This window comes from Mastigoproctus giganteus, chromosome 9 (assembly GCF_048544385.1).
Source record: "Mastigoproctus giganteus isolate SK-2022 chromosome 9, ASM4854438v1, whole genome shotgun sequence".
Classification (NCBI taxonomy): domain Eukaryota; kingdom Metazoa; phylum Arthropoda; class Arachnida; order Uropygi; family Thelyphonidae; genus Mastigoproctus; species Mastigoproctus giganteus.
The window spans coordinates 173,164,558-173,186,191 of record NC_143583.1 but is presented as its reverse complement, the minus strand read 5'-3'; the positions used below and the strand labels follow the sequence as shown (position 1 = coordinate 173,186,191).

The following is a 21,634-nucleotide window of genomic DNA, read 5'->3' as shown; positions in this document are numbered from 1 at the left end:
TAATTGCAATGGGACATTAATTGGATGAGAGGGATTTGTATCATTTTTAGGAACTGGCTGGATATGAGCAAATTTCCAAGCAGAAGGAAAAAAAACCTTTGGAATAAGAAAGTGAAAAAAAGCAGCAAAGAATAGGAGTAAGTTCAGGAGCACAGGTTTTGAGAACAAGTGGAGAAATACCAACGGGACCTGGAGCTTTTTTTAGCATCAAGATTCGTAAAAATCCTTCTGACATCCTTTTGACGGAAGACACAGGAGGCATTGAATGGAGAGTGTTGGGAATGGAGGGAGGTGTTTTACCAAGATCATTAATACATGAGCTGAAAGAAAAATGGGATGCTAGCAGGTCAGCTTTATCCTCGGCTGAAGTGACAACTGAACCATCTGGTTTGGACAGAGATGGGAGCAGAGATCAGCAAAAGTTGCGGCCAATAGCTTTGGTAAGAGAATTGAATTCTCGGCTACCATTAGGGCAAGAAGCAAGTTTTCTACTCTTAGCCTGTTCAAGTTCGGACTGATTAATAACTGCTTTACAATTGTTGCGAGCTTTGGTGTAGGCAGAAAATGAAACTGAAGAATTAGAAACAAGCCAATTACGATATGCAACATTCTTGTCTTGAACGGCCTTAGCACATTTATTGGAAACCCAAGGTTTAGATAAAGGACGAGATTTTAAAGTGGCATGTGGGATAAAGGATTCCATTCCTGCAAGAATAATTTCAGTGACACAATCTGAGCAAACGTTGACATCAGAAGTTTTGAAACAGTAATCTGACCAAGGAAAAGAAATTGCAGGTCATCCCATTTTGCATTCTTGTAATGCCAAACAACACGAGGTTGGGAATAGTCATGAGATAAAGGCTCCATTGGAGAAGAGACAATCACCAAGTTGTGATCTTAAGTGCCTTTAGGACCTCTCACTTCGATCGGGTACTTAGAAAGGTTGTTTGTGAGAAAAAGATCAAGCATGTTGGCTGTATGATTAGGATTGTCTGGTACTCTTGTAGGTAAATGAACAATCTATGCAAGGTCATTAGTAATTGCAAAAGCCTCAGCATCTCGATCAGCTGGGTCGGTGTGACTAGAAAACAGAAGCCAGCTGGAGTTGTGAACATTAAAATCACCAAGGAAAATTACCTCACTGTTAGAAAAGTTGGACTGGAGAGAGTCAGGTTGCAAAGAGAGGAAGTCAAAGAGCTTCAAGTGATTGGTGGAGTTGGGAGAACAGTAGAGACAACAGATGAATTTGACACAATGATGTAGAGAGATTTCAAGCCAGAGAAGATCAAAGAGAGGAGATTCCAAATTGCCAAGTCTCTGACAGGGAATATCAGAGTGGACATATGCACAAGTACCACCTTTGAGGCGAAAGGAATCATACAGTGAATAATTTGGGCTTCTGAGATGAGCAGTAGTTGAATCAACCGATAACTGAGATTCTGTCAGAAAAAGTACATGGGGTTTGGCAGACGGCAAGTGGAAATGGACATTGTTGAGATTAGAATTGAGACCACGTATATTTGTGAAATGAATTAGGAAGTGTTTGGGAGGTTTAGATCTTTTCGCAGATAAGCTCACTCTATTCGTTTGGCAATTCGTGGTGTATTCAATAGTAAGAAAAGTGGGGGGGGGGTCATGCTGTATGAAGTAATGAAATTTTTGGATATGGCGTACACATGGTAAGAATATACCCAGATCCTTGACATAACATGGCCTTGACAATGCCCCCCCCCCCCCCGACCTCTCCACATTGGGCTTCTGAGATGAGCAGTAGTTGAATCAACCGATAACTGAGATTCTGTCAGAAAAAGTACATGGGGTTTGGCAGACGGCAAGTGGAAATGGACATTGTTGAGATTAGAATTGAGACCATGTATATTTGTGAAATGAATTAGGAAGTGTTTGGGAGGTTTAGATCTTTTCGCAGATAAGCTCACTCTATTTGTTTGGCAATTCGTGGTGTATTCAATAGTAAGAAAAGTGGGGGGGGGGTCATGCTGTATGAAGTAATGAAATTTTTGGATATGGCGTACACATGGTAAGAATATACCCAGATCCTTGACATAACATGGCCTTGACAATGCCCCCCCCTCTATTTGTTTGGCAATTCGTGGTGTATTCAATAGTAAGAAAAGTGGGGGGGGGGTCATGCTGTATGAAGTAATGAAATTTTTGGATATGGCGTACACATGGTAAGAATATACCCAGATCCTTGACATAACATGGCCTTGACAATGCCCCCCCCCCCCGCGCACACACTACTTGGACTCCCTCCAGTCACTATCTGGCAGAGTAGAGGTAGCAAGATTATACACTAGCTGATCCGGAAGCCTCCTAGAGAGTTAACAATAGGTTCAGTCTTGTGTACTAACTAGCGGCCGGCCTGCGAACACCGTTTTAGAGCTGTACCCTCGAAATGTAAGGAATAATGGATCTCGCCATGATGTTCATCATAACCTCAAAAGTCATCAATCATACTGCATGATGGAAGAGATGGGGAAGGGTTGTCCGGAACTTAGCTCTAGAGACTAAACATGAGTTCCACCACTTCAGGCCTCCAATAAGCAAAGTGGTGGTATTGTACCAGTTGATGAGAGTCATCTACCACCTAGTACTGCCTGGTAACATAGAGGGGCGGCATTACTCCATGTTGTGTGGGCACCACACCTCGACCCTGTGGTGGGTGACCACCCAAGATGTACTTGTGCATGGAGGTTATACCCAGGATTACTAATAGTCCCACTATCGTGAAGGTGCAAGCAGAGGATTTGGCTGTCACAGACCGTCCAGACTTTGCCAAAATTGGATCCACTTGACTTGAGCGTCACCCGAATATCAGTTCCATTAGCGTTTTAGACTCCCAGGTAGCAAGTACAGCTTGTCTGGCATATCTGAGAGAATGTCTGTGACAACGTCAAGGACCATCTCTGTGACAACCTCAAGGATTTTTACTTATTTTATTCACATTTTACTCATTTTTTTATATACTTGAATAATAAATTTATGCTTAATAAACTAATATACTTAATTTGTTGTGCTTATTCTAAAAACATTTCTACTAAAGTAACAATATCAGGAAAAAAAAAAATTTTAGAGTACTTTTCATATCCTTTTAATTTTCAGTTTTTCCTGATAGCAAAGAATCAGTACGAGCACTTATGTTTTTTCAAAAAATAGCACTGCTTGTATCTAAATGAACAGTCTGTGCAAGGTCATTAGTATTTGCAGAAGCCTCAGCATCTCGACCATCTGGATCTGTGTGACCAGAAAACAGAAGCCAGCTGGAGTTATGAACATGAAAATCACCAAGGAAAATTACCTCACTGTTAGGAAAGTTGGACTGGAGAAAGTCAAATCACAAAAAGTTTCAAGTGAGTAGTGGAGTTGGAAGAATGGTAGAGACAACATATGAATTTGACAGAATGAGGTAGAGAGATTTTAAGCCAGAGAAGATCAAAAAGAGGAGATTCCAAATTACCAAGTCTCTGACAGAGAATATCAGAACAGACATATGCACAAGTAACACCTCTGAGGTGAAAGGAATCACACAGCGAATAATTTGGGCAACTAAGATGAGCAGTAGTTGAATCAACTGATAACTGAAATTCTGTCAGAAAAAGTACATGGGGTTTGGCAGACTGCAAGTGGAAATGGACATCGTTGAGACTAGAACTGAGACCACGTATATTTGTGAAACAAAGTAGGAAGTGTTTGGGAGGTTTAGATCTTTTCGCAGATAAGCTTGCTCTATTAGTTTGGCAATTCGTGGTGTATTCAATAGTAAGAAAAAGTGGGGGGGGGGGGGTCATGCTGTATGAAGTAATGAAATTTTTGGATATGTGTACACATGGTAAGAATATACTCAGGTCCTTTGGTATAAAGTGGCCTCGACAATGCCTCCCCCCATATACACAATACTCGGACTCCCTCCAGTCACTATCTGGCAGAGTAGAGGTAGCAAGATTATACACTAGCTGATCCGGAGGCCTCCTAGAGAGTTACCAATAGGTTCTGTCCAGTGTACTAACTAGTGGCCAGTCTGTGAACACCGTTTTAGAGATGTAACCTCGAAATGTAAGGAATATTGGATCTCGCCATGATGTCCATCATAACCTCAAAAGTCATCAGACATATTGCATGATGGAAGAGATGGGGAAGGGTTGACCTGAACTTAGCTCTGGAGACTAAACATGGGTTCCACCACTTCAAGCCTCCAATAAGCAAAATGGTGGTATTGCACCGGTTGATGAGAGTCATCTACCACCTATTGCCACTCCTCTGTGTTACCAATATTTCCCGCTAACACAGAGGAGTGGCATTCCTCCATGTAGTGTGGGCGCACACGTCGACCCCTGCTTACATAGGTTCACACCTGTGTGGTCACCCAGTGTGCTTGTGCATGGGGGTTATACCCAGGATTACTAACAGTGCCACTATCATGAAGATACAAGCAGAGGATTAGGCTGTCACAGACCGTCCGGACTTTGCTGAAATTGGGTTCACTTGATTTGAGTGTCACCCAAATATATAAAGTCCATCAGCATTTTAGACTCCCATGTAGCAAGTACAGTTTGTCTGGAATATCTGAGAGAATGTCTGTGACAACCTCAAGGATAGATTATTGGAACAGGCTTCTATCTGTTGTTGTGGAAGTGAATGGGTTGAATAAATTAAACGGAGAACTCTACAAATTCTTGGAGGTTATGGATGGGTGAAGTGTGGGTTTTTTTTTTTTTTTTTTGGCTGATGATATATAAACTTGCTTTCTTGCATCATTTGCCGTTACTACTACTACACATTAAAGACAGCAAGGCCATTATCTGATGCTTCTATTTTGTAATGTGCTAATTTACAGAGAAGAAAGTAGAAGTTTGCAGAATTTTTAAACAATCAAAATTTTACACAATTACTATTTTTCTGAGAAAGAAAAGGATATAAAAGCTGTTTTTGCAAAAACTTGAGAAATTCATTGTAACCAACTTTATTACAATGGTGAGAGGGAGATGTCAAACATTAATAAAGAAAATGTAAAAAAAAAGACAAGAATTCAGTTATAGCTCAGATGCAGCATGGTTTTGTTAAGGGCAGGTCTTGCCTGACCAATCTGATTGGATACTATGATGTCGTCACAAAAGAACTGGAAGCAGGGAATAACTTTGATATTATATATTTGGATCTTAGAAAGGCTTTTGATACTGTTGCACATGGAAGACTGCTGCACAAATTGGAGCAGTGTGGCACTGGAGGCAAATTGCTGCTATGGATAAGGGGATGGTTGAGTGGTAGAAGACAGAGAGTGGTAATCAATGGACACTGCTCAACGTGGACTAATGTTATTAGTGGAGTTCCTCAGGGTTCAGTGTTGGGTCCGTTGTTGTTTTCGGTGTTTATGAATGATATAGATGATGGGATATCAAGTTTAATGTCCAAGTTTGCAGATGATACAAAGGTTGGTAGGGTTGTTAAGGACACTACTGACACTATGCTGCTGCAACAGGATCTGGAAAGGTTGAACAGATGGGCTGAGGGGTGGCAAATGAAGTTTAACACTGACAAATGTAAAGTACTACATATGGGAAACAGTAACCCCAGAGCAACGTATCAACTCTGCGGTACTACACTGACAGTGGTGGAGAATGAAAAGGACTTGGGGGTGGTTGTGCAGGCAGATATGAAGTTCTCTGAGCAGTGCAGACGGGCTGCAAGAGTAGCCCATGGAGTATTGTCAATGATATACAGGAATTTTTCCAGCAGGGATAAGGAGGTGATTATTCCCTTGTATAAGGCAATGGTTAGGCCACATCTTGAGTACTGTATACAGGTCTGGAGGCCTCATTTCAAGAAGGATGTAGAGCTGTTGGAATGGGTACAGAGAAGGGTAACAAGATTAGTGTATGGAACAAAGGGTTGCTCTTACGAAGAAAGGCTTAAGTTTTGCAAATTACAGAGTCTGGAGACTAGGCACCGGCGAGGTGATCTGATAGAGGTGTATAAGGCTTTGAATGGTTTGAGCATGCTCAATGCCAATGGGATTCTTCATCTTGCTCAGAATAATCACCTCAGAGGGCATAAATTCAAATTGAGGAAGGACGGATGTCGGATAGATGTGCGGAAATTTGCCTTTGGCCGGCGGGTGGTTGGTTGGTGGAACCGACTTCCATCACTTGTTGTTGAAGTTGATAGCCTAAACAATTTTAAAGATCAACTGGACAGGTATTTCGAACGAACGGAGGGGTGAAATGGGAGTGGTGTGTGTGTATTTTTTTTTTTTTTTTTTTTTTTTGGCTGATGCTGAATAAAGCTTTCTTTCTTGCATCATATGCCTCTACTAATGCTAATGCTAAGGTGGATTAGCCTTCATAAATCTGAAGAGTTAGCTGTTATGTAATATGCTCTATTTTCATTTGTATGAAAAAGTCAAATTGCATTTATCAATATCAATTAAATCCATACCTGCTTTTCAAGAACTGTGCTACTTCTGCTTCTAGAATGGCCGCGACTTTCTTCACTTGTTGAACTTCGAGATAAACTACTTGAAGATAAATCCTTAAATTTCTGGTCAGTAAGGTCAGCCCCTGCTGATGTTGTTCCATGTGATTGAGATTTAATGTTTTCTGAAGAGGCTGGTGCACCATGTTTTCCCGAGGCATCGAAACTTGAATAGCCATTTGTCATTATCTCATGGATCTCCTTTTCTCTTAAAGACATTATAACAGTTCTAAAGAGCTCCCAGTCTCCAAAAGACATATTCAGAACAGTTTTCAGTTCACTGAGGTCACATGTAAGTAGTACTTGTCCTGTTATATTATTTTGTCCTAGAACTGTATGGTATTCTCCTACTTTTACTTTATTTATTCCTTCTAAGGAAGACAGAAGACACATAACCCCTTCCACTGATAAGGAACTGAGCTTCTGAGTATAAGTTGACTAAAAGTAAACAAAACAGCAACAAAAAATACTACTATGGTGAAAAGAGATATCAAAATATAATACTACATTTTAATAAAATTATCAACTCAAGTTAAAAAACTGCTATTATTTTACCTTTAATTCAAAATAATATTTTTATAGCAATGAAACCAGTTAATTTTTGAGGGCTGATAAAAAGTAATGACAAGTTATATTTTCCCCCTCAGTCAAAATTATTGAAAAAAGGCAAAACTTATAGAAAGAATTAGTTTCTAATTGGTACTTTACCTTTCATGTAATTACTTTTACTTCAATGGTTGCAGAGAAACAAGCACGTATGAAGGTGTTAAAAATTAACACTTAAATGTCAAATGCTTTTAAGGATTGAACTGAGCATGAACCTGAACTCAAAAGCTGCTAAGTAGACTTTTTTTTTAATTATTTAAAAATTACTGGTTTTTGTAACCTTTTTGTTTTAAATTAGTAGTGCAGATATTATTTGCATTTATCTGATAAAGTAGATTAATTCTTTCTTATTCTTATTAGCCATATGCTGCAAGGAAGTCCGAGGCTTATGCTGCACTGGCCAAAAAAAAAAAATTTCCGAGTTACCCGGGGGAGGGGGGGGGGAGAGAGAGAGAGAGAGAGAGAGAGAGAGAGAGAGAGAGAGAATATTTAATATTCTTTATATTCTTTTATGAAATTCCATAGGAGTATAATTAATATTAGAAGTGTCTTTATTAAGTCCATAAACTACATAACAGCATGAACATGATTTATAATATAACTGACTATTCATAACCAATGTTACTTTATGTGATAACTTTTAACATATATTTTGTAGCATAGTATTTACTACTTACATAACTTGGAAATACAGTAGTGTTGTTACTGTACTGCATGTCTCTTAGTTTACTGTGATTATTTTAATTTAAATTTCAGCTAAAATCATGCCTCAGACTAAAGCAATAGTGAGAATGCTTTGGCTTGTGGGGGATGGGAGGTACTGCTGAGCCATAGCTTTATTCAATGTAGTATACAGCCATGGTGCACAGGAAACTTAATACTTGTTGCATATTTGCAAAGGTATCTGTAGCTGGACATGATACAAACAAAGGGGCATACAGACTTTTATGTATTTTCGTTGTAAAGAGTGTGAATTTTGACTGGTAGCACAATGCATATGCAGCAGGCATGTGCTTTGTCTATCTGTCACACTAGTGTTTGGCTCTTCACTGTGTTATGAGGTATTTTATCATGTTTGTTTATTCAAAGGCTGCAATGACATCATGGTTTTGGCTTCCTTGTCCACTGGAACCAGTTCTTATTCTTAGGCTGAAACTTTGACATATTTTGTGAAGGAGGAGATAAGATAAATGTGCAAATGAACATGATTTTTAATTATATAAAAAAAAAAATACTTGTGCAGCTTTAACTGTAGAGGTGGAGGGCTGTGTATGTAATTCATCACTGTCAAGAGGTTAACCTGCCTATGTTCTATCAGAATGTATGAAGTTTAAAGAATAAGATTCCAGCTTTGGTAAATTTATTGTCTAATGAGTATTACATAAGATCATTACTCATTCAGAGTCTTGGACAGAAGAGTGTGATTTGACTTTAATGTAATGTACTGTAATTGTTTGCTGATAATTTGCAAACTATTCAGAGCTTTCTTTCAAGATTATTTTAATGGAATTTTTAGACCTTTATAATTTTTCAATGAAAATTGTGTGCACCATGAAGTCATATGCAACCATAAAGCATTTCCTTGTTGAGCAAAAGAACAGGAACTTATCCTCTTGTTTTAGACTCTAAACTTTAGCAGCAGAAATGCTAACTATAAGACGTATTCGAAAAGTTCATAGCCTGAGTATGAAGGGTTTATTTGAGGAGTCTGGTAACATGTTACTTTCCAACACAGCCCCCTTTGGAGACAATACATTTTTGCCACTGATGCTGCAATGCGTTGATTCCAGCTGCGAAGAAAGTTCTCTTTGGCCTCCAGGATGCAGCAATGACATCACTGTTGGTGGAAAAAATGTGTGCCAGCCAGATATTTTTTCAAATCAGGAAACAGATGAAAGTCAGATGGTGCTAGATCTGATGAATATGGGGGATGGTCCAAGATTTCAAAGCTACACTCATGCAGTGCAGCCATGGCAATGACAAACTTGTGAGCAAGTGCAATGTTCTAGTGGAACAAGAATCCTTTGCTGAGTTTTCCTTGACATTTGTCTTGTAAGGCATTCACACAAATGCCTTACAAGATCTGCATAATATGCCCCTGTGACTGTCAGGCCTTTCTAAAGGTAATTCATTAGCAAAACCCTATCAGCATCCCAAAAAAACTGATGCCATCACTTTGCCAGCAGAAGAAAAAATCAACTTGGTCTTGTCTTCTTTGGGGAAGGGGAAGCTATGTTTGCACTGTTGGGGACTGTTCTATTTTTTCTGGCTGAAAGTAATAAACTCACATGTCACCCATGGTTACAAACTTTACAAGGAAATTTGCAGGATCTGCCTGAAAACAATGCAAATCTTCACTTGACACTCTTGTACATTTTTGATCTGGTGTCAACAACTTTGGGACTTGTCGTGCTGATACCTTTTTCATAGTGAGAACCTCTGTTATGTGGTGAACACATTCAGATGAGATGTCCAAGATGCTAGCAATGTACAATGAACTATTGCTTATTGATCACTCATCATCAACTTCTGGAATGACGGATGTTGCAGGTATTTAGGAGATGTTTGTTTGTTATTTGGTTTTTAGGAGCATTAGCAACTAAGGCCATATTGCTCCGGGAATATGCAGTGGTCATTCCCTGACCTTTCTGCATCCTCCGTATTTGGTGGTGACGGGCTTGAACCCCGGTCTAATCAAGAAGTGTGCGTTACACACTGCTGCTCCTTCCCACCTGGCTACGGAGGCGCCTATTTAGGAGACCATGCCAACCCTACCAAAATATTCTGAATAAATAACAGTGATATTTTCTTATGGACTTTTTGCTGGTGGAATACATTATCTGGAAGTGTGGTGTAACTCCTAATATTTCCTCCATTCTGGACCATCTTCCTGATGGTGATTATCTCTTTTTGTTTATGTTGGAATTAATATTAGCCAGAGCACATGATGCAAGAAAGCAAGCAAGCAAGCTTATATAGCATCAGCCAAAAAGAAAAAAAAAAAAAAAAAAACCTCCTTATTCCACCCATCCCCTTGCTCCAAATGTTTGTCAAGTTATGCCTTGAATCCATTTAAGCTATCAACGACAGATGGAAGTTTGTTCCAGCAATCAACCACCCGCTGGCTAAAGGCAAACTTCCGCACATCTATCCTACAACCGTCTTTCCTCAATTTGAATCTATGCCCTCTCAGATGATTATTCTGAGCAAGAGGAAAAATCCCATCACCGTTGAGCATGCTCAAACCATTCAAGGCTTTATACACCTCAATCAGATCACCCCGCAGGTGCCTAGTCTCCAGACACTGTAATTTGCAAAACTTAAACCTTTCTTCATAAGAGCAACTCTTTGTTCTGTTCACTAATCTTGTTGCCCTTCTCTGTACTCTTTCCAACAGCTCTACATCCTTCTTAAAGTGAGGCCTCCAGACCTGTATACAATACACAAGGTGTGGCCTTATACAAGTGGATAATCACCTCCTTATCCATGCTAGAAAAATTCCTGTATATCATTGACAAGACACCATGAGCTACTCTTGCAGATCATCTGCACTGCTCAGAAAACTTCATATCTGCCTGCACAATTACCCCCAGGTCCTTTTCATTCTCTACCACTGTCAGTGTGGTACCACAGAGTTGATACGTTACTCTGGGATTACTGCTTCCCATACGTAGTACTTTACATAACATTCGTCAATGTTAAACTTCATTTGGCACCTCTCAGCCCATCTGCTCAACTTTTCTAGATTCTGCTGTAGCAGTGTACTGTCATTAGTGTCATTAACAATCCTGCCAACCTTCGTATCATCTACAAACTTGGACATTAAGCTTGATATACCACAATCAATATCATTTATAAATACAGAAAACAACAATGGACCCAACACTGAACCCTGAGGGACTCCACTAATAACATTAGTCCACGAAGAGCAGTGGCATCGATTACCACTCTCTGTCTTTTCCCACTCAACCATCCCATTATCCATAGCAACAATTTGCCTCCAATGCCACACTGCTCCAATTTGTGCAGCAGTCTTTCATGTGCAATAGTATAAAAGGCCTTGCTAAGATCCAAATATATAATATCAAAGTTATTCTTTGCATCCAGTTCCTTTGTGACTCATCATCATCATCATCAGCCATTTTCAATCCACTGCAGGATGAAGGCCTCTCCAGCAACTTTCCAGTTCCTTCTGTTTTGAGCACTAGCCATCCATTTCCTACCCAAAAACTCATGAATTTCATCTATCCATCTCTGCCCTTGTCTTCCAGGTTTTCTTCTAGCTCCTCTTGGGTACCATTCTGTTATTTTCTTAGTCCATCGGTCATCATGTCTTCGAGCTATGTGTCCTGCCCAAGACCATTTTAGTTCTTTAGTTTTGATAAGAATGTCCTTTACTTCAGTTTGCTGCCTAATCCATGTATTTCTCTTCTTATCTAACAGTCTGATTCCCAATATAATTCATTCCATTCTTCGCTATGTAGTTCTCAACTTCTCTTCCATTCTTTTGGTGAGTGCCCAAGTTTCACTTCCATATGTCATGGTGGGAAGTATACATTGGTTCATTATTTTACGTGTCAGACAAATTGGGATATTGCTCTTCAGTATGTGACTATATTTACTGAATGCTATCCATCCAAAATTTATTCTTCTCTTGACTTCCAGCCATTTATCATTATTACAGCTAATAACTTGTCCCAGATAAGTATATGACTCCACCTTTTCAATTACTGCTCCTTCAATCATTATTTCCCTTTCTGTGGCATACTTGTTCATCATTACTTTTGTTTTAGCCATATTCATCTTTAGTACAAAATCCTTACTAACTCTGCATAACTGATTAAGATTTTCCTCTAATTCTTTGGGATCGTGGCTTATGACCACAATATCATCTGCAAATCATAAATGGTTTAGGTACTCTCCGTTCACATGGACTCCTTTCTGCAACCAGTCTAATCTTCTGAAAGCTTCCTCAAGGGCAGCAGTAAACAGCTTCAGAGATATTGTGTCTCCTTGTCGAACTCTTTTCTCGATTTTAAATTTCCTACTGTCTTTGTCTAGTCTAATAAAGGATGTAGCATTCTCATATATTTTCTTCAAAAACATAATATATGGGGTATCTATGCCTTGTCTTTGCAGTGCCCGAAACATTACCTTATGCTGTATGGAGTCAAATGCCTTTTCATAATCCACAAATGCCAGGCATAACGGCGTTTTATATTCATTTGCTTTCTCCATTAGCTGTGATATTACGTGAAGGTGATCCATAGTTGAGAATCCTGTCCTAAAGCCAGCTTGCTCTTTCGGTTGATTCTCATCAAGTATTCTTTCTAATCTGTTAGTAATGACCCTTGTGAACAACTTGTAGATGTGGGAGAATAAGCTAATTGGTCTATAATTTCCAATTTCTGATTTATCTTCTTTCTTATGCAGCAAAACTATGATTGCATTATTCCACTTCTTAGGCATCACACCTTTGATAATGCACTTTGTGAAGAGCCTTGCCAGTTTTTGTGTTATGTCTCTTCCTCCCAATTTTAACAACTCTACAGTAACTTCGTCTTCCCTCGGGGCTTTCTGATTCTTCATTTTCTTCAATGCATGTTCTACCTCATCAGGAAGAATATCGGGTATGTTGTATGTGTTGCTACTTTGCAATCCATCTTCCCCACTGCTGGCATCATTCCCTCGCTCCTTGTATAATTCTCTATAGTAGTATTCTGCTATTTGAACTATGCTTTCTCTGCTGTTTATAAGTACACCATCGCTATTCTTCAGTTTCAGTATCATTTGTCTTTCTGTATTACTGCTCATGGCTGCTGATTTAAATCCTTTGTTTTCCTTTAATGCTTGTTCTACTTTTCTTGTGTTAAATCTTCTTATGTCCTCTCTGAGTCTCTTTCTAATGGCTTTGCATAACTCAGTATACTCAATTTTCTCCCTGTCAGTGTTTTTCTTGCTCTTCATTTGTCATCTTCGGTTCATCATGACAAGTGTTTCTTGACTAATTTTTCCTTCTTTGGATTTCTTTTTCCCTATAGGTTTCTTGGGCTTTATCACTTTCAGAAAGTTGTAATATTCCTCGTCGATATCTTGGTCCTGAGCAGTCTGCAGAAGCTCAAACTTGTTCTTAAGTTCCAGTACATACTGCTTTTTCTCCTCCTCTGTTATCTCAAAGACCTTTGTATTATTTACTTGAGTCAGTTTTTTCCTTTCCTACATCTATATCAAGTGTACATCTTACCATTCTGTGATCACTTCCAACATTTACCTTATTCAGGATGGTAACATCATTCACAATATATCTTCTGTTAGTGAGGATGAAGTCAATTTCATTAGTTGTTAATCCATTTGGACTCTTCCATGTCCACTTTCTGTTCACCCTTTTCTTGAAAAAAGTGTTCATTACTGACAGTCCTTGAGATTCTACAAATTCCACAAGTCTTTCATCTCTTTTATTTCTTTCACCAATTCCAAAATTTCCTATAGTTCCTCTTTCTGGACTGTTTTGCCTTTTTCCAACTTTAGCATTGAAGTTCCCCATAATAATAGTGTAGTGGGTTTTCTGCTTATCTAGAACACTCTCAATTTCGGTGTACATTTCTTTAACCTCTTCATCATCATGGCTCGATGTTGGTGCATAAATCACTGTGACTACATCCTTTGTGACTACATCATAGTATCCAATCAAATTAGTCAGACAAGACTTCCCCTTAACAAACCCATGCTGTGTCCGAGCTATAACTGAAATCTTGTCAATATGATCCTGCAATGCTTCTTTAACCAGTGCCTCCATTAATAATTCTATAATAACTGGATAGATTCCATCCAGTTGGACATTCAAGAACACCCAACACAGTCCCTATCAGTCCATGTGGTCTGATAGGAACTGTGTTGGGTGTCCTAGAATAATTCAGTTTATTAGGATTTAAGAAGACTATTTTGTTAGTGCTCAGGCTCTTCACCCACTGAACACTAACAAAGGGGGATGGCCTCCACCTGAAAAGCAATAAATACACTTGGGAGTGGGATGCCAGGGCTGTCTGGACACCAATATTGCACTATTGCCAGCCTGAATCCTGTCCATGGATTATGAGGGTAAAAGGAATGGCACCGCCATGGTTGACCCTTTCGGGCAAAACCACTAGTAGATTAATTCTGGGCAGTTCATCCCAGGACCACCTGTGTTGCCAAACAGGGGCTGAAGTAGTGTATTGAAGTTGGGCCCTGAACCACAAGAATCCTCCTTTTCAAGTTTCCACAGCCCACAGCACATGGCAAACATACTAGATTTCTACGGTGTTAACCTGGAACCTAGGCTATGGGCAGTGGATCCCAGTTATGCTAATCTGTAGGACCAGTGGCATCACTTGGTAGTTCCCCTCATCACATACAGGTGCCCATGCTGAAGGGCTCTATCACACAGATGTTCAGTTTCTGTTGCATGCTTTTTCTAAATATATTTCCAATGGCTTTGTTCTTCTGAACTGGCATCTGCAATCCCCACCACCCTGCTAAACCAGTCAACATCCATTCACTGTTCAATTCTGAACTCAGGAAACTAACAGAACCCTCACAGGCCTCTTCCTCATCCCATCAAAATTACTATATAGAGAAATTCAAATCCAGAAATTGAAATAAAGAAATAATTTTTCATTTCATTTATTTTGCCAAATAAATATCCATGCCATATAACAGCCAACATCACAAACTTCATTAATACTATACTAACAAAAAGAGCTAAGTACGTGGAGCGATGCAAAAGCAATGCCTCCTATTTTTTTCCTCAAAAAAATTAATTCCTACAACTATGCCTTTTACATTAATTAATTCTCAATCATTAATAAACACTGTTATTTTTCCACAAAGTCACCATCATTTTCTATGCACTTCCACCATCTCTGAGTCAGTATTCTGATCCTCTGAAAGTCCTTACTCTTGCTCCAGAGGGCTTTGTAAACACTGTGCTTGAGCTGGTTGTTGTCTGCAAAATGGGGTTTCACAGAGTGCATCCTTCAGCAGGACGAAGAGGTGATAGTCACAGAGGGTGCAAGATCCAGGCCATGAGAGGGGAAAGGAAGAACAGGGCACCTCCCCCTTTTTTCAATGGCCTCTATCGTGCACAGACTGGTGTGGGGTCGTGTGTTATCATGGAAAAGAACCTCATTAAGATTTTGGTCTGGTCAAACTCTACGGATGTGGGCTTTCAACTTTTTCACATATTGATCTGATTTGATTGGTGCCATGCTCCAAGAAGTCCACAAGCAAGGCCCCCATCTTTGTCCCAAAACACTATTGCCATGACTTTACCGACAGAAGGCTATCTTTTCAACTTCTTGCATGGTGAATTTTGATGGTGCCACTCCATCAACCGTCTCTTCATTTCACAATCATAATGGACCCGCGTTTTGTCACCTGTGACTATGCGTGAAAGAAAAACCTCTCCTTCACTTTTGTGGTAACTAGAGAAGTTCTGTACAGTTGACTGTCTGGGCTTTTTTGTGCTCATGTGTTAGCATTTTCAGGACCCACAGGGTGCAAACCTTGCTGTAGTCCAGTTGCTTTATGATGGTTCTCACAGCAGGTTTCCCTATACCTACTGTATCGCACAATTTGCATATTGTGATCAGCGGTCCTCTTTGATCAGTGTGTTGATCCAGCTCTTGTCTGTTTTCACTGACATTACTGGCTGACCACTTTGGTGATTGTTAACTTTGGCTTGGTTTGGTTTTTAATGGCGCATTTGCAGCTGTGGCCATAATGCGCCAAATCAAAAATAAAACTAACACAAAAATATTGGTCAGCCTTAGAACAGGCTACCGTGTCAAAAATGTAAAAAATATAAACTTAAATCTTTGTGTATAAATTAATCGAGTGTAAAAAATTAGAAACGTCAGACATGTTGTCTCTGTCACCTAAAATCTGACCGAGTGTAAAGGGTTCAGCCAGATTATTAAAAGTTCTAGAAAAAGATTGTCTAAAAACAGGACATTCAATAAAAACATGAGAAACAGTTAAAATAACGTTACAAGTCTCACACATAGGTGGGCCATCCGGCCTCAGCAAAAAGGAGTGTGTTAGATGGCTATGACCTATGCGGAGCTGAGCAAGACCAACTTCCTCTCTTCGGACCCTGCGTAGACTGGACTTCCATTGCATGATTACAGGCTTAATGTGATGTAGTTTATTCGCGGTCTGTCCGTGCCAAGAGTCTTGCCATTGGGAATATAATTTAGACCGTATTATTTGCCTGTAGTCTGTATAGGGGACTGACAGACAATGACTATCCAGGGAAATGGCTGATTTGGCAGCAGTATCAGCTAATTCATTTCCCCGGATCCCAATGTGGCTTGGGATCCAGCAGAAGCGAATGTCAAATTCTGTTTCAAAGGCAGAACAAAGCATCTGCCGGATCCGGGATGGGACCGGATGAGAGTTGTACCTCATCGATACAAGAGCCTGTAACACGCTCAATGAATCACAGTAAATCATATACCTTTGGTAATCACTATTTATAATGAACTCAACATGCAACTCTGCAGCATAAATGCTAGCTTCTTGCGGGATCTTGAAAGATAGCGTCTTTTGAGGAAATACGACAGCAGATCCCACATAAGATTCTGACTTTGAGCCATCTGTATAGACTGGCAGAAAGTCAGAGTACTGCTCTCTATGTGATGCGAAGAGTTGTTGATAGACGGCCGCCGGTGTATTAGCCTTCTCCATGATCTTGAGGGAGAAGTCACACTTTGGCAAATGTGCATACCAGGGTGGAAGGAGTTGCCTTGGTGACTGGGCAACGTTGTCTACCGTCATGTTTAGTTCATTTAATAGCCCTTGAATCGGAATACCAAAAGGTCTGTTGGCAGTCCGACGGGCGTTATAGAGATTTTCCCAACGTGGCTCAAAAACTGATGCCCACGTGGGATGATCAGGCAGGGCTTTCAATTTAAAGGCGTAATGTAAAGACAACTGCTTACGTCGAAAAGATAGGGATGGTTCATTTGCTTCAACGTAGAGGCTTTGGACTGGAGATGTGAGAAATGCTCCTGTGGCTGTCCGAATGGCCTGATGGTGAACTGGATCTAACCACCGAAGTACATTCTCTCTAGCAGATCCATATACCTGGGATCCATAATCGAGTTTAGAACGGACAAGGGCTCGGTAGAGACGAAGAAGGGTAGAGCGAACTGTGCCCCATGAAGTTGACGAGAGGGCACGAAGGATGTTAAGCCCTTTAACACACCTTGTCCTGAGCTGACGAATATGTTGAAGAAATGTCAACTTTTTGTCGAAAATAAGTCCAAGGAATTTGACTTCTGCTACGACTGGGATGTTATTTTGTCCAAGCCTTAAATCTGGTTCAGGATGAAGATTACGTTTGCGACAGAAGTGTACACAAACGGTCTTCTGTGATGAAAATCTGAACCCATTAGCCAATGACCAAGATGTAAGGTGATCAATGGTTTTCTGCAGTTGCCTTTCAATGACCCTAATATTGCATGAATGACAAAATATAGTAAAGTCGTCAACATAGAGGGCATTGTTTATCGTGGGCGGAAGTTGTTCCATGATAGAGTTTATTTTGATTGCAAAAAGCGTGACACTTAGAACGGACCCTTGTGGGACTCCCTCTCCCTGACAGAACTCTCTCGAGAGAGTGGATCCTAAGCGCACTTGAAAATGACGATTCGAAAGGAAGTTTTTGATAAAAAGAGGAAGGTTACCCCTAAGACCAAAGTTGTAGAGGTCTTTTAATATTCCAAATCGCCAGGCTGTGTCGTACGCTTTTTCAATATCAAAGAAAACTGCTACCAGATGCTTGGATTTAATAAAAGAGTCACGAATGTATGTTTCAAGTCGGATTAAATGATCCAAAGTGGTTCTGTCTCTCCGGAAGCCGCACTGTGTCCTGGAAAGCAGATCATTTGATTCCAAATACCACACAAGGTGGGCATTAACCATTCTTTCCAGGACCTTGCACAAACAGCTTGTCAGAGCAATAGGGCAATAGTTATTTGGATATCTAGGATCCTTTCCTGGTTTTGGGAAAGCAAGAATGATTGCTTTCCGCCAGGAATCCGGAAATTGTTTATTAAGAAAAATTCTGTTAAACAAAATTAATAGGTGATTTTTAGAATGTGGTGAGAGATGTTTTATCATTTCGTAGTGGATGTCATCGGGCCCGACAGCACTTGCATGCGTAAGAAAGAGTGCTGCATTTAACTCTTCCTGTGTAAAGGGCTTGTTATATGGTTCAAGCCCTTTTGAAGAGAAGTTTAATGGCTGTTTCTCACATTTCTCTTTCAAGACCAAAAACTCTGGAGGGAATGATGTTATCGCAGATATTTTGGCAAAAGTTTCCCCTAGAGTGTTTACAACTGCAGTTCGGTCTGCAATTAGACATCCATTGTGCTCGAGAATCACCGAACGGTGGGTATTTTCCCTTCATTTTCCGGATCTTGCCCCAGACTACTTTTGAGCTGGCAGTCTGGGTTATGGATGATGTAAAACGGATCCAAGATTTCCGTTGGCTCTGACGTTGGATATAACGTGCTTTTGCACGTGCACGTTTAAATGATATTAGATTATCGGTCGTGGGATATCGACGAAATATCCCCCAGGCTTTGTTTTTGCCTTTTTTGCTGTTGTACACTCTGAATTCCACCAAGGTTTAGGAAATTGAGGAAACCGGCTGGATGTTTTTGGGATTGCAATTGTAGTTGATTGGACAAAACTTTCTGTAACATATGCGACTGCATCATTGATATGTTCCCGACTGACTGTAGCAATGTCAAGATTTGCCAGATGTCGAAAGGCAATCCAGTCAGCCTGATCAATCTTCCACCGTGGTAAACTAAATGGCTGACACGGTCTACCACTAGTTAAGGTGGTTATCACGGGGAAGTGATCACTTCCATATGGGTTTTCTTCCACCTCCCATATAGCTGAAGGAAGGAGAGAAGGGGAGCAGATAGAAAGATCAATGGCAGAAAAAGTACGGGTAGGCATGTGGAAGAAAGTGTGTGTTCCCACATTGAGAAGGGAGAGATCATTATCAGTGAGCATACACTCTATGACTCGTCCCCTTCCATTAATGTTAGTACTACCCCACAGAGTAGTATGTCCATTAAAGTCCCCAAGAAATAATAAAGGGGGAGGCAATTGCATGACGAGATCATCAAGGTCTTCCTGGAGGATGTCAATACCAGGTGGTAAATAAAGAGAGCAAACAAGTCAATAAGAACCCCACTTTAAGGCGAATTTCTACAGCCTCTACGTTGGTTGTAAGTTGCAAAGGCTGAAAGGGAATCTGGTTGCTCACGAGGATTGCAACTCCTCCATGAGCAGGACTGTCCCCAATTCTGTCTTTATGAATGATCATAATATTACGTATGGTGGGTCATCATTCGCCTTTAAATAGGTTTCCTGTACACAAAAGCACAATGGCTTGTACTTTTGCAGAAGTGCCTTGATGTCATTAATGTTTCGTCGGAATCCACGACAGTTCCACTGTAGGATTTTAGCCATTATTTTGGCTTGGTGGGTCCATCAGGCAGCTTCCGAGGTGCTGAGGGCTTACTTTTATCAGTCTTGGATTTGTCTTTTTTGGGGAAGAAAGGGCGCTGTCCTGTGTCCATCTCTTCCTCCGTAAAGAGTTCCAAGACTGAATCGTCATGTACCTCCTTGGTTTCGACATCCATTTTTTCTTGTCCTGGCATGGGCTCTTGATTTTTTTGTACTGTTACTTTAGTGCTCGCTTTTGGTAGTGCTTGAGCACTGGGAGGTACCGATATTGGAGTGGCAGCTGACTGAGATTTCTGTGCTGGTTTTACTGAACTTAATAGATAGCGGGTGATGGGCGTGACTCTTTTGGTGGCACAGTCATATCCGTTTGGGTGCCAATCGAGCATTTACTGGATACCTTTTCAGCGTATGTTGCTTTGCCGCTACTTACTGGTTTAACTGCTTTCCTGGCCTCTTGGTATGAGATGTTAAGTTCTACCTTTAGTCGTTGTATTTCCTTTTCTTCCTTCCACCGCTGGCAAGCTCTTGAATATGCAGGGTGTTTTCCATTGCAGTTAATACATGCGGCTTTTGTAGCTGAACATCCAGTTATTTCGTGGTCCTTTGCACCACATCGAGCGCATGCAAGGGAACCACGGCAGGCCATTTGCGAGTGTACATATTTCTGGCATTTGAAACACCGTAAAGGGTTCGGAACATATGGACGCACGGGGCAGTTTATGTATCCAGCTTTAATCTCATCAGGAGATTTAGGTGAATTGAATGTCAGGATAATGTTTCTGGTTTTAACCAATTTCCCATCCCTACGCGCATTAATTCATTTGATGGCAATAACTCCCTGGGACTTCAATTCCGAGCAGATTTCCTCCTCGGTAACGTCGAGAAGGTCCCACTCTGAAATTATACCTCTCGATGAATTTAGTGTTCTGTGTGGTGTCACTGTTACATTTGTCATATGTCAAGCTATTCCTAACTGGCCACCTGGGCAATTTTGCCCATCTGCCAATATTTCATAACTGTTTTATTTGTTACAATTCCTTGGTCAAACAACCTTAACAAAACAACAATTACAAAGTCTAACTTGACTTATGACTATAAATTAAAAGAAAGCACAACCTTTAGCCTCGCGGCAGAGACGGCGTCTCCGCCCCACCACGAGTTTCTGTCCCCACCACGAGGAGGTAGGTTGCCCTATCTAGTAAAACATTGTCTGACACCTCTCAGACTAATAATAATAGAATTGATCTTTCAAAATACAAAATTGATCATACATTGATCATACAATTTGATCATACACAAAATTGATCATACAATTTGATCATACACAAAATTGATCATACATTTAGTACATACTCACACCAGTCTGGTCCCTGCGAACCCCAACACAGACGTTACTGTGACCGACGACCCCCAGTCACCACCAGGAGGTCTTTTACAATTACTGGAAGAGGGGATACCCTCACATGATACCAACTAATCCTGTTCTGTGTGTCTCTTTAAGGTATCAACCGCCCTTAGATATTCTGGACATATTCGATTATTAGCATCATGATCAGAAGGCATCCTCCTCCTCCAGCAATTTACACATTTTGGAGCCTCTGCTCTTTGTGTACAAGACTTGAATGTATGTCCACTCCCAGCACAGTGACTGCAGAACTCGCCCGCGTCACATGGCCATACGCCATACATTTATAACATTGTGTCGGGGTCCACAACTCCCGAACACGGTGCGAACTCCAATTTAAAAATACTCTAGAATATTTCAACAAGTTTCTTCGTATGCGTGGGGAAACCTCCACTACTACATCATATCCCGAGGAATTCCTTGCTTTATTCTTTGCTAGTATTTTTATTTCGGAAAGAACTTGGTCTTTATTGACAAATCCGTCCACCAAGTTCCTTTCCCACAATTCATTATTAAAGGACTCACGATCTACATCTGAACTAACGTCGAAAATGACTAGCCTTGGCAGCCGACGAAGGGGCCTTTCTACCTCCATCCCAAGCTTTT

At 40.5% G+C, this 21,634-nt stretch overlaps 1 protein-coding gene across 1 annotated transcript in view; it reads right to left on the bottom strand.

The window, feature by feature from the left end:
- Arms (Ankyrin repeat-rich membrane spanning) overlaps positions 1 to 21,634 on the bottom strand; it is a 680,132-nt gene that overhangs the window by 60,167 nt on the left and 598,331 nt on the right. The window contains exon 23 of the mRNA XM_090381558.1: positions 6,454 to 6,927. Coding sequence (XP_090237684.1) covers positions 6,454 to 6,927 — 474 coding nt within the window. The remainder of the gene's footprint in view (positions 1 to 6,453; positions 6,928 to 21,634) is intronic.